This window comes from Leptinotarsa decemlineata, unplaced genomic scaffold (genome assembly GCF_025532065.1).
Source record: "Leptinotarsa decemlineata unplaced genomic scaffold, Ldec_3_MD MMD2_tig00000035_RagTag_RagTag, whole genome shotgun sequence".
NCBI lineage: Eukaryota > Metazoa > Arthropoda > Insecta > Coleoptera > Chrysomelidae > Leptinotarsa > Leptinotarsa decemlineata.
Genome location: NW_027412540.1, coordinates 26,481,737 through 26,496,076, shown reverse-complemented (window position 1 = coordinate 26,496,076; position 14,340 = coordinate 26,481,737). Strand labels below are relative to the sequence as shown.

Sequence of the window (14,340 nt, the reverse complement as noted above, 5' to 3'; positions counted from 1 at the left end):
ACGGAATAAGCTTGATCTGCTTATGTCATCGATGACATCGTAATGACATTCGTTCACCTATTTGATTTAATCCCAGCCAAGAGGAATCTTATTTGAATTGAAAAGGTTATGTTTTTAGGAGTGATTAATTTTTGGGAAAGAAAGTTTTTGGCTTTCTACTACTCCATTTTGATACAAAAAAAGGAAGAGGGAATCTTCCAAAGAAAGGAAGAAAGTAATCAATTTGAAAATAAGTAACTCTATACATGGATGTGTAGATCATGCATAGAAGTAACTTTCAGACACAAACTGAAAGAAAGTTGATTTATATTATGAATTTGTAACTTGGAAAAGAATAACTTCAAAGATAGAAGGTATGCTATATTCCAAAAATAGATTGAACTCATTTCAACAGTTCTGTAGCTTTTATAACGATCAATGTGTTGGGCAAAATGTAACAGTTGATGAAATGTGGATTTTATAACTGAAGAAAGAAAATGAATTCATAAAATTTTATTATAAAACGTAAAAAACAGTAAATTATGTATTCCATGATATTCGGTCGTTATTGTATAATCAAAATGCCGTACCTGAAACAAAAAAGACATGATGAATATATATACATTTTTACAACTCAATAGCAATAATTTTCTAATGCCACAATAATATTTTTTAAAATTACTTTGAGAATGAAGTAAATATATCTTATGGAGTACACGGAGCTTAAGAATAATTAATTGAGGCATTCATTATCGACAATATAAATAAATATAGGTACTACCTTGTTCAAAATATAAAAAGTAGGTAAATTTTAATTTTTCTTAAAACATATTCATTTTCTCGTCGTGAAGTAACTTGACTTGGAATCTTTAATTTTCATTCATTTCTCTTAATTTTTAATTTTCAATTCTTGTTGATAGTTCGATTTTTAATTGTAGCTTGTATTGGTGTTTTTGCTTAATATAATTATTATTTCTTAGCTAATTTTTTAATTTTTTTATGGATTTCAAATCAATTTATATCATATTAAACAATGGGACTTCGAACTAATGAAATTCATCAGTAAACATTGTCAACCACCTTCAAACAAACGTTGCCTAAAAAATTTTCCCTAAACATTCTCTCCGGGTGAAGTTGCAGATGTGCCTAATAAAAATGACCGGAAAGTAAGATTTCTAATTTCTCAATAATTTTCAACTTACTTTTTGAATTACTTCTTAATAATTCTTGTCTGTTCCTTATTATACCAGATCCCACTTTTGATTCACAGGTTCCTCCTTCTTTCTCAGATGGTAGATAAGTCCACGGCTTCTGACCCCTCAAAGAATCGATGCTATCTTTTCTCGAATCCCTGCTGGGTATACAGTCAGCGACGTCTGAGTACCTCCTGTACTTTGAGCTTACCTTGAATGATCAAAATGAAAAAGTTATTTTGTACTCTTTACAACTAGGCAGACAAAAACGTCGCGATAGAATAAATTATGCTCTATGTCTTCGGAATATTTTTTTTTCAAATTTGATACGCATTTTCAATAATGGGAAAGAAATTATTTTTTTTAGTAAGACCTAACGTATAATTTTTTCATTTTTATACATAATGAGAAAGTACAAAAGTGTGTCAGTCATACCACATACGAAAAAAACAACATTGCAATGAACCCTAAACAAATACAATAACTGTAATTCAAGTGTCTTGCAACAAATGCTTAAAATGGTCAGTTTGCAATTTGGCGAAAATGTAACCTATAATGGGAGCCTCTAACAGGAAGCTTGTCCATAAAGAAAACTATGGATAACTAAGGATAACAATAAGTACATACAATTCTTTGTTTCAAACTGTTTTTCCGTTTCAATGTCATGTGTTTTTGAAGCTCAACATCTCAAAAAATATTTATTTTACTGTGTCGTGAGTAGAATATGAGGTTATGTTAGGTTATCATTCACTCTCTTTTTGTTATTGTTCCTGCAAACTGTATGTAGTTGTGATCTGATGGTGGGTTAGTTTTAATAAAAGTGTTTACCGGTCAACGTTTGTATTACTGCACCAGTTTTAGTACGTTACAACTGTTATTTTCTTGCTGTGTGACCGAACCGACAGCGTCCGAACAAAAGCCATCCACACATTCGAGGTTATTATCTGATAAATTTGCTCCTGTTAGGAATATAACTCACATCAATGGCAACTGAGGGACTGTTTATGAATGAGGAAACTCGTCCGATGTTAGAGTTGGTACTTCCAAAAGAGTGACTGCTTCCAGCTACAGGTCCGGGTGTTGAATTTATCCTATTTCTTGTATTGGGCTTCATTTCGAAAGATTCGACGGCATTTTCGGGCAATACAGTAGTAGGATTTTCTATGTCTCCGTAAAAATTCATCCAATTGCGAATCCTGGACTCAGAAGTATCCAAGTCAGAATGGTATTTCGCTCTCGATCCTGAAATGTATAAAAACTTAATGGTTTTGGATTGACTGTGTCTATGGACTCATCAACAAAAATGTATGTTTTCAAAAATCAATTGGTGGGGAAATAAATGTCAAAACTCCCAAATTGGTTTTTCCTGTTAGTGACTATTAATTGTTAATCATGATACATCAAAGTTTTTCAGTAGGAAAATTTCTAACTCGTGGAAAATTTCAATTATAACCCCCAGTCAGTATAACAGCTCAAAATAGGCATCAGTTTCAGCAATAACCTCTTATAATGAGTGATTTTTTGCTGGTATCTCTTTGGCAACACTGTTTTTAACAGATCACGCGTGAATCGTGTTTTGTGTCATTGTCAAACTTGTTCAGTTTGGTCTATAATTTAACCATGAATCGACTTACGAATGAACAACTCTTGCAAATTATTGAATTTTATTATCAAAATTCATGCTCTGTGAAGAAAGTGCACCGTGCACTTCTTCCAATTTATGGGCAGTTTCGTCGGCCTACTGAGGGAGCTATTCGGAAGCTTGTGACATTTTACATTATTGGGCATTAAACCACCAACACGCATACGTAGAGTGAGGACCGAAGAAAATATTGCGGCTGTATGCGCCAGTGTTCGTGATGACCGTGAAATGTCGATTCGCCGCCGTTCGCGGCAATTGGGCCTCTGTTACTCCACTACGTGGAAGGTTTTGGGTGTAAAACCTTATAGGATACAGTTGGTGCAAGAATTGAAGCCACACGACCTACCACAAGTCTAACATTTGGTGAATGAGAGCCGGCTCCGGTGAACAGTTTATCTCACGTTTGGGGCCCGTCAATTGGCCGCCTAGATCGTATGATTTAACGCCTTTCGATTATTTCTTGTGGGGTCATGTTGAGGTTTATGTCTACAGAGATGAACCAGTAACGACTGACACTCTGGAAGCCAATATTGAAGCATTTATACGTGAAATACCGGTCGATATGTAAGAGAGAGTGTGCCAAAATTGGACATTACACATGGGCCATCTAAAGCGGAGCCGCGGACAACATTGAAATGAAATCGTCTTCAAACATTAAATTATACTGATCGTTCTATCAATTCCAATAAAGGTTTCATCAATTTTTTCAAATTTTTTGTGTTGTTTTGAAAATCAAATCCTATACCTCCTAAAAATCACCCGTTATTATAACTTATATTTTATTCTCTTTACCTTGAACGTTCCTCGGAACATCTTGATAGGCCAAAGCTGCGATATTCATTATATGAAAAAAATTGGCGATATTCAACATCCAGAGGAAAACTATTCTTGAGAATAGTAATATCATCACTATACTTGGTGCTTGAGGGATATACTTTGAACTGTAGTAGTCATTAAATTTTGTAAAATCATTGTAGTTCCGGACACCCACGAATTTCAACCACGTTGTGTAATTCTGGAAAAATAATTATTAAATAACATACAGTGACAGATTGGGTTGACGCGTATGATACGCAAACCGTTTTACTCCGTGCAAATCTTGCTGAATATTGGATGCGCAGTATATCAGCCGGCAGAGTGGGACAAGAGCTCAAAAGCATCGAGGAACTCGAGTAGTGAACATCTTGTTAGTACAGTAGGCGAAAAAATTATTCTGTGTGGTTAACTGCTGTCTTTGAAAATGCCTTTCACCAATAAACTGCAAAACAAGGTTCTCAGTGGGCAACTTAAAGAAATCGTGAACCAACTAATATTGAATTTTGACTTCGAAGGTTCAAGAACGAGTAGCTGAGGCCACAGGGTTTTGCGTTCGAACTGTAGGAAAAAATAAATCTGAAATAAATCAGAGACGAAAAAAATGGTGAGGCAAAAACATTTTCAACTCCCAATAAAAAGAGATATATCAAAAAATTACAAAATTGTGATGGATGATGCTTGTTTGGTAATTTTAGGCATATCAAAGAGAAACAAGTTAGCAGGGAGCAGGGAGACTGCAAAAGAATCATAAACTTGGACTTCGATTGAGAAAGTCAAAACTGTCGTTGTCATGAGTGAGGAGGGTACGTAAAAAAATTTAGATTCTCTGAATGTTGGAATATAGATATGATGTTCTTGGAAAATGGTGCCCCAATATCAAGGAACTAAGGGTGTGAGCCCATTATACAAGTGGTTTCTTTTGTTACAACACCGTTAGTAAAAATATCACAATCACTCAGGCAGAACCACAGTGATTTTGAATTCAGTCTGAAGAATTCATATCAATTGATCGATTATCAGATTGATTATATTCAATGTAAATAATCTGTTCTTCAGTAATCCTTCAGATGACACTAGGACTGTTGTAGAGGATTCATTGGAGAAAAGATTGATTAAGGACGAGCGATATTAGACTTGCTTTTACTTATTGGTAATTTTTGTCACTATGTTTCCCAATGTATCGATAAGTCTGAAAAATAATTCAAGAAAAATATACCCATATATTTTTTGTGCTTGTGTCGACTGATAATATTTACTATTGAAAAGTTCTGCAACATTTTCACAAAAATATAATTAACTGTTCAAGGTTGAAATAGTTTTCATTTTCGTTGTAACTACTTTGCTGAAAGATCTATACTCACTTGAATTTGAAGCAAATCCAAACCGAAATTAACTGCAGCTATAACATCCAGAAAACTGATAAAAGTAGTTAACGCCAACCATGGAATATAAAACAGCAGAGATAAACATCTTTTCGTTTCGAAGTATATTCCGGCTGAAATAGAAAAAAGATTTAATACGTTCCATTCATCTCTAACATTACTGAAGGAAAAGTGTCACTTTCAGTGTATAGAGTATAAAATTCATAACATACCTAGAAGTAAAAATGCAGTTATAACCCAAATCCCATCTGAAACGATATATATCATGATGTATATTTGAGTTCTTCTAGCTGCCACCGATTCCTTGGGAAAAACACCTTTTTCAAAGATAGTATAAACGATGTCCTGTAAATTGTCTTCTTCATCTGTTACATTGGAGCCAAGAGGTAACAATTTTCTCGTCGTGTTATTCGTAAAGAACGTATCATAATCATTTTCAATTATTATATCACCACAACTATGATCTGAAAATAAAAACAAAGGGTTAGTCAAGTCAATGTAACGAATAATTCTGTGAGAGGTGACATAGTCCATTCATAATTATGTGCTGAGCTCCTTAGTTCAATTGTATACACGTACCTTTTACATACACTCATCCTTTCCTACTAATTTGTACAGGTCTTTCATTGATTGTTTGTCATATTTTTCATGAAATGGCTAAGGGAGACTTTGACATAAGAACTGAATTCCTTGGGTACTTGTTGAAGCAAAATAAATGAAAATAGTTTAATCGCTCTGAAGTTTCATCCACAGAATGTCAATATGTGGACTCGTATTTTGTAAAATAGCATTATCGAAGTATACTGAAGCATTGTTTTTCTGATTCGATTTAGTGTTTTTCTGATGTCTGAATAACGTAAATTTATTCAGACTCGAGAATCTAGTTTCAACTGCGTGTGAGTTTTCAAACTGAATAGTTCCGGTTCTATGGATAAGAAGAAAGAAAAATGAGTTATGGACCGTTAAGTCACCTGATATTAGTCCATTAGATTTTCATGTGAGCAGTTCAAAATCTATACTGTTCTGAGGAAATATGTAGATAGCGATTATTAATATTTTCCATCAGGTACCTGCAGTGTTATAATACAGTGTGTCAATTTTAAAACTTACAATGGGCTATATCTCACGAACGAAAGCTGATATCGAAAAATGCTTGAAACCGTTTCTAGGATAGTAAGGGGGAACTAAAGTGACATGAAAGAGAACTCACCCCCATCAACCCCCTAGGCCCTACCCACCAAATCACAAAAAGTTTAAATTGCTCCTACTTTTGATACATCATTGAAAAGACTATAAAAATGCTCTCCAATGGTATGAATAATAATTGTACAAGGTGAAGCAATAATTGTGAAACTTTGGCTTAAATGGAATATTTAATGAGGTTTTTGTTGAACTGCAAATTTATGAAAAATGTCAATTAAGTAAATGTTCAAAGCGGGTTCCGTTGTTTTGTAAACAATAATACAGCCTATTTTCAAATTCTGCACGAACTTTGGCAAATGTTGTTCTAGTAATGGCGCGACATGCTTGCGTAATTCTTTCTCGCAATTCCCCAAGTGACATAGGTTGAGTTTTATAAACTGACTTGAGGTGATCCCACAGAAAAAAGTCAGGTGGCGCCAAGTCTGGTGACCTCAGTGGCCCCCCAATGGGACCTCTCCTTTCAAACCATTTGTTCTTTCAGTCATGGGTTCACAAAACTCAATTCGTCGGTCTGGATCATCATCGCCTAGTTCTTGAAGAATTTGTGTTTTGTACGGGTGAAACTTATGTAATTTCAACACCTTTCTAACCGACTCATGTAAAAGTCCTGTCACTGCAGATACTTGTCGTGTTGATGCAGTAGGCTCCATTTCAAAATTTCCAAGGATCTCAATTTGGGTTGCTTCATTCAGTAATCTTGGGGCATTCCTTTTTTTATATTGCACTGATCCCGTTTCTCTAAACTTTTCAACTAAATCGCGGACGTACACGTGACTTACATTTTTGTCCGGTTGCCTTTCATGAAATATTTGAGCTGTTTTCAAATGACACTGGTTCTGGGAGGCAAATATGAAAATTATCTCCACGAGCTCAGGTTACTGTAAACCATCGTGACAACTACAGATGAATGACAGTACAGATCGTATGAATGATGAAAACTGATGACATTTGAAAGTCTTAAACAAACCAAAAATTATTGACTCTGACAGAACCCAAAAACAGATATTTCCAACTCGTTTTGCAAAAACGGCAAGTTAAGTGTTTATTTAACAAAAAAAGTATCTACGCACACTTATCATTTAAAATAATAGTCCGGGAAGTAGCAATACAAATAAAAAAGTCATAGTAAGCCGGCTGATATTAAAGTTCGTGCAGACTTTGACAATAGGCTGAATTTTTGTTTACAAAACAACGGGACCCACTTTGAACATTTACTTAATTGACATTTTGAATAAATTTGTAGTTCAACAAAAACCGCATTGAATATTCCATTTAAGCCAAAGTTTCTCAAGTATTGCTTCACTCTGTACAATTATTATTTATACCATTGGATAGCATTTTTTATAGTCTTTTCAATGATGTATCACAAGTAGGGGTTTGCAATTTAAACTTTTTGAGTTTTGGTGGGTGGAGCCTAGGGGGTTGAAGGGGGTGAGTTCTCTTTCATGTCACTTTAGTTCCCCCTTACTATCCTAGAAACGGTTTGAAGCATTTTTCGATATCAGCTTTCGTTCGTGAGATATAGCCCATTGTAAGTTTTAAAATGGACACACTGTATATGAAAGTACACATACATACAAACAATTTGATATTCTGTCTGAAAATCTTCAATAGCAATATTCGTGATAACATTCAGCTGCTAGTTATACACAGAATTTAAAAATTAGGATTGGGTCACTTTGTAATATTTCTTAGACTTTTTTGGATCCATCAATTACAACACCCAATGAAATATGATAACCTTTTTTATTGAATACTTACCATAGAAATAAGTGAGGTGTACCAAAAACACCAAATAATTTGTTGGTTTAATTTTGCACCAGTAGAAATTGTATCCTATCGCCGTCCAAATCACGTGAAAGATTGTTTGAACCTAAAATTAACACATGATATATAATTTGGTTGGTCAACTTCATTAGACAAATTTCTACATAGTCATGATTCTTGATATCTTGTACAAAAATTTCAGACATATTTATTTTTCCAACTGATGAACATTACTAACAGACAGTAGCTAAATGGCGAATGGCTCTTTCTTGAATGGAATCCGGCAGCTTGGACGTCGCTTATAGAACAAATAATAATTCAAACCAATACATTTAAAACGATAAAGACAAAACTTCATTGTCGGATGTTACCCAAAATTTTATATTGGGCAAACGGGAAGAACCTTTCCCAAAGAATTAAAGAGCATATACGTAGTTTATTGAATGGAAAGACCAATTCCACATTTGACGTGTTATATTTGGGAGAGAAAAGTTTGAAACTCAATTTATTGAAATGTTGAGGAATTGATATATGTATTTAATAATTCGAGTCATTTACTGAATGACCAAATAGAATTGAATAACACCCGTTACTGAATATTTTTTCAAATGTGGAAACTGGTAATTAACCGAAACATAAGCTCAGGCAACATCTTTCATTGTATGTTTATGTTAATCAATTTGTACACTTTCTCTTCTTTTCCTTTATAATAATAATATCGTTTATTATGCATAAAAATACATTTATGCGTGAAAGGAAAAGGGTTAGCCAAAGGCTACCTTCTACTCCTCCCAAAAATTATACAGTGAGTGTAAGAAAATAATTATAAAAACACTTATTTACTATCATAACAATGATAGAGAAGAGAAAAAAGTAATAGATCATGTAGTTGCTAATAACTCTTAATATTCTGTACATTATTTTGGTCAATTTAACAATTTCATGGCACCACCATACATTGAATTTCAAATTTTTTGAATAGCACTGAGCATTAAGCATCTGTGATTTTATTTCTTTCTCAAATTGATGAATATTATGATTTGAAAGGGGTAAAATTTCATTCAGATAGAAAGGGGCTATATAAGAAAAACAACCTTAAAATTTGGAAGTACGGTGCCTAGGTATGTTGAATGAGTTAATTCTCAAATTGACCATATATATATCAGAATGCCTTCTTCATAAACCATATAAATAACTAGGTTGAAGCAACTTAAACAAAATAATTTTTATCAAATATTGCACTCTGTACCTCACATTCATCTCCTTCATTTTTAACAAAAATGGTGCAACATGTTCACCATATGGTATACAGCATACGAACCGCATGCAGCCATTTTGTATACGTTGTAACTTCTGCTTGTTATATTGCGCCAACAAATTGTAATACATCGGATAACAATACTCGATATGGGGGTAAATAAGAGTTTTAACTAACCTGAGTTTCATCTCTTCTGATAACTGATACTTGAATTTGTATAGCGATTTGAGTTTGAAGAATGATACTTTGAAAATGTTTGTCACATGTTCATGGAAAGACAAAGAGCTATCTATGGTTACGCCAAGATTTTTAGCACTGTCTACCCAGTCAATGTCTGCGTTATCGAAAGTGAGACTAAAGTTACACTGACTTTCTACTATTTGTCTTTGAAACCCTATGCATGAGGCCAAAGTTTTATTTGGATTGATTTTCAGTCCATGATTCTCCGAGTAAACGATTGTTTTGTGCAAATCTGTGTTTATATTGGCCACGCAACTTTCTGTATCGGTGTTGTGAAGACAAATATAACTGTATATCATCTGCGTATAGATGTACTTGACAATATGATAAGAAAGTGGGGTAATCAAAAATAAACACTAAAAACATCAAGGGCCCTAAAATACTTTCCTGAGGTACACCTGAAATTGTTTCTTTTAGGGATGACCATGAGTAATCATCCTGCGCTTGCTAATGAGTAAATCGAAATTAACTACATCGAAAGCTTTACTTTCATCAAGTAGTACTAAAATGGTAATTTTTGATTGATCTCTGAATCTCGCAAGATTGTCGATTACTTTCAACAGGGCAGTGTTCCGTGTTTTTTGCGGAACTCAGAGGAGAGAATTCGATTTTCTTCAAGAAAAGCTCTTACTTGACGGGAAACATTTTTCTCAAATATTTTAGAGAATGAGGGCAAATGCTGATTGGGCGTAGGTCACTGAACGTGGTAGGTGCATTCTTTTTCGGAATTGGAAATATACAGTGTGTAACAACGAAAACTTAACAGAGCCGTTTTTGAATATAAAAAGTAAGGTTTTTAAAGAAAGCTCGGACACGTCAATTTCTAATTAAAGGGGGACACCTTTCAGACTAATCAGATTTTTTGTAGTACGCACCCCCTCGGAGGGTGCGTCCGACGACCCTTATTTAGATAGGGAAAGTAGGTCGAGTGGCACCTTGTTTTAAAGATCTTTCGAATACCTTTATATCTCTGTCAAAAGAAAAATTTTGTTACGATTAGTTTTCGAGATAATTTGAAGATTTAAAGGTATTTTAATTGAGTTCAACTCTTTTTAAAATAAATCAAATTGTTTTTAAGGTACAATTTACGTTCAGAACTTTCATAAAAAAAAATTTTTGCTTTTTATGACAACCAGCTAATACGTGTCCATTTGATTTCGTAAAAAAGTAATAATTAGTTGTTTATTACGAGGAGATTTTTTCGGAGGATGGGGTTGGTTACCACCCTTACATTTTAGGTAAATTGAGTGGCACCTCCTTATGAAGGTTGCCTTTTGACGTTGATATTTTATGGTTCTGATAAAAAAGTGAATCATACTAAAAACTTACCTACACAACGAATACAACCTGCTGATTTCCTTGAATGCTGATGACACAGAAAAGTTTAAAAAACTGTTTTAGGGTTAATAAATCCCAATAGTTGTTTTTAAAGCACACACAAAAAAGTAACACCTAATAAGGGTAACTCACATAGGAAATTTAGAGTAAATGTTCAAAATGTGTGCCATTTTGCTCCATGCAACAATAAATATTTTGTTCGAATTTTGCTCTTACATTATTCAACATCTCAGGAGTTATAGTCCGGCATTCATCAATAATTCTACGACGTAATCCATCCAAATTGGCTGGCTGTGTAACATAAACTTTAGACTTTAAATATCCCCACAAAAAGTAGTCCAGTGGTGTTAAATCTGGTGATCGTGCTGGCCATTCAATTGGACCTCTTCTGTCAATCCATTGTCCTTCAAAATGATTATTCAAAAAATTTCAAACCTGCTGGGCATAATGGGGTGGTGCACCGTCTTGTTGAAAATGGATAAATTCATTTCGACATCTTGGATCCTGTTCAATTATTTCAACTATACGAGGTTGTATTGCCTCTTCAAGAAGTTGTAAATAAGAATCACCGGTTAAATTTCCATCAATGAAAAATGGACCTAATAATATGATTGCCTAATATTCCGGCCCAGACATTCAATTTTTGGGGATGTTAGGTATGTATTTCTGCGTATTGTCTTAGGTTTTCATCCGACCAATAACGGCAATTGTGACGGTTCACGCAACCATTTAAATAAAATGAGCTTTCGTCCGAAAAACAGATGTTATAAAGCAGCTCGGGATTTTGCATTTATCTCTCATGCCCTCACAAAACTCCTGTCTTCGGTCAAAATCATCCTCATTGAGTTCATGAACAAGTTTAATTTTGTAAGGATGGAATTTGTAGTTTTTAAGGATTCTCCATGCGCTCATATGGCTTATTCCGGCCATTGCTAATAAACCTCCGGTACTTAACCTAGGATTGGCGATGACTTGACCAATCACTCCAATCGCATTATCGTCATTCACTACCCTTCTCTGAACATTTCTTTTCTTATTTAAAACCGAACCTGTCTCCCTGAATTTTTTAATCAAATCCAGAACGTGATTTCTGCTTAGGTGTTTACCAGGGTTTTGCTCGTTGAATAAAATTGATGTTCTATTAGCATTTTGGTCGTTGCCAAAAAATAAAGTAATAACTGAAACCCTTTCAGCAGTAGTGTAAGGAATTTTTAAACAAATAACAATACCTACACGACCCGTTTAAACAAAACAATCGAACAATGTACTAATGAAAACTGGAAGAAGAGGAGTGGGTATACTTTCCCTCTCTAAATAAGGGTCGTTGGACGCACCCCTCCAAGGGGGTTCGTACTAGAAAAAATCTGATGTCTGAAAGGTGTCCCCCTTCAATTAGAAATCGACGTGTCCGAGCTTTTTTAAAAATCTTACTTTTTATATTCAAAAACGGCTCTGTTAAGTTTTAGTTGTTACACACTGTATTATATTATACATGATTTATTCTCAAACTCAGGTACACATTTATAACATTAACTGGGGATGTAAAAGTCAGGTACTTCAAATTGTAAAAATATAAATGAAGCATTGAATATGTAGATTTTAGTCAGCATAGATACACCTGAAGAAGCTACTGTATAGCGAAACGTGTGTTGTGTTTTTGTGGAACTGTTCTTATTAACATTAACTCGCATCCTAAGCATTATTCATCATATTTCACCAACATTATGTTTTATCAAGACAAAAATAGTAATAGAAATGTATTAGGCATTGGTCACCCATTTCCTTGTCAGGTTCAATGAAATGGAAATGATTCTTGTGGATACTTACAACTGTCCATATTGATATCCTAATCCCTTTGCTGTAATCATTTTTGAGTGAACACATAACAAACAAAATCTATTTATACAAAACTTTGACTCAAACACTATACGGTAAAAGTGGCATTTTTGCTACATACACAACCGAAACAAGTATTGATAAGATAACATCATTCAAGTCACTCTCTCGGAAACTAATCAAAGGTATCAATTTAAAATTATCGACATTGTATTTCCAATATTCATGTTCACTTTCGACGATATAGAACGCATTGTGTAGGTTTTTACAAGTGGTAATTTTTTCGCTGTTTTTTCACGACTTTCTATATACAGTGAGCATCATAAGTGTTACCCCAAAAAGGCAACTCAAAACGGGGCTTCGGTAACGCAGGTCTGCGATGAAAAAATTTTAGGATATTTAACTAGTGATTTTAACAGTTTGTGTGCAGATTACGGAAAAAGTAGTAAACAAATTCTATCACCTATAGATAAGTCACAAATTTCACCTGAAATCATTTCGTTTTGGAGTACCCATGTTTTGGAAAGAGCCTAAAAATCACAGTGATGACTCTTATTTTTGTTCTTGTTCAGTGCCAGGTTTCAATTTAAAAAACAGAAAGGATTTCATACCCCACCAACATACGTGCAGCTGTTCGCCCTCTTCCTCATGGACCTAACTTGCCTATTCTTTCACCTCCGAATACCTTGGACGACATTTTAGACGATTTAGATGCAAAAACACATAGTAGTAGTAGCGACAGTGATGACAGCTACGATCCAGGTATCAACTTGAACGATTTAGTATGAGATCTGGGCCTCCCAAAGGACTCAGCAGAAGTTTTAGGGTCTAGACTTAAAGAAAGACATATGTTAGCCTCCATCAAGACATAAAAGAAATGGAACGCAGATACCAAGGTCGGTGCAATGTAAACATGATGGCAGACTACTGTTGGACGTTACGAAGGGAAAATTCACAAGAACACAGCCGAATAAGTACCAAAAGAAGCTTTGACGGAAAAAAGAAACGTTTTTACAGACTTATAATCACTTTGCAAACACTTGTGTATCACTATTATGCTTAGTTAAGCTATCGTAGCCTGACTTCGTGTTAAAATAATAAAAAAAATCCACAATTCCTCGTCTTTTTGTAATTTTTCAATTATTTCATCCTTATTTTGTAGGCAAATCTCACGTGATAGATAAAAACAAATGTTATTTTTGAAATCTGCGCAAAAAACTACATAAAGATCAGTTAACGAAATCAAAACAATTTTTTTAAAAGTTTTTTGCAGACCTGGGTTATTCGTCACTTGGTGAAATTTTCCATAAACTTGTTATCGATTTTTTGAAACCGCAGTCCACAATATATTAGTCAAAACATTTTGTCGTATTTAAAAAAATACTTTGAATCCCGCCCGTTTTAAATTCTTGTTTATTATCAGTTAGATATCGCTATAGTTTTTTCCAAACAAAGTCTACCATAAATCAAAAATCACTAAATATATCTAACAACCATAATGGAGAAATAATAGAGGCCTTGAGGAGGTATGCTTCCCACTGTAATGGACAAATTACTCTTCTAAAAAAAATCTGTTTAAAATCTGTTTTTCCTAACCTAACCAGCTGTGGTACATCTACGAACGACAACCCTCAGAAGTCGAAACTTGTGCGAGCTAAGGATTAACGAGGTCTTACCTTTTAACGT

At 34.3% G+C, this 14,340-nt stretch overlaps 1 protein-coding gene across 1 annotated transcript; it reads right to left on the bottom strand.

Moving 5' to 3' along the window:
* Positions 1 to 477: 477 nt before the first annotated feature.
* LOC111516303 (uncharacterized) lies at positions 478 to 12,912 on the bottom strand. The gene is made up of 8 exons (XM_023172473.2): positions 12,646 to 12,912; positions 7,977 to 8,088; positions 5,225 to 5,476; positions 4,992 to 5,125; positions 3,607 to 3,829; positions 2,152 to 2,414; positions 1,182 to 1,383; positions 478 to 569 (listed from the first exon to the last, which is right to left on the bottom strand). Exons 1-8 carry the CDS (start codon positions 12,700 to 12,702, stop codon positions 556 to 558), a joined length of 1,257 nt encoding a protein of 418 aa, XP_023028241.2. The 5' UTR covers positions 12,703 to 12,912; the 3' UTR covers positions 478 to 555.
* Between the last annotated feature and the right edge of the window lie 1,428 nt (positions 12,913 to 14,340).

Bases quoted from the DNA above. Each gene is read 5' to 3' on its own strand.
- LOC111516303 (XM_023172473.2), bottom strand. From the start codon at position 12,702: ATGTGTTCACTCAAAAATGATTACAGCAAAGGGATTAGGATATCAATA. The intron at 8,089-12,645 runs GTAAGTATCCAC...TGTTAATTTTAG, and splicing joins GGATATCAATATGGACAGTT to GTTCAAACAATCTTTCACGT. The intron at 5,126-5,224 runs GTATGTTATGAA...TTTCTATTTCAG, and splicing joins AACTGCATTTTTACTTCTAG to CCGGAATATACTTCGAAACG.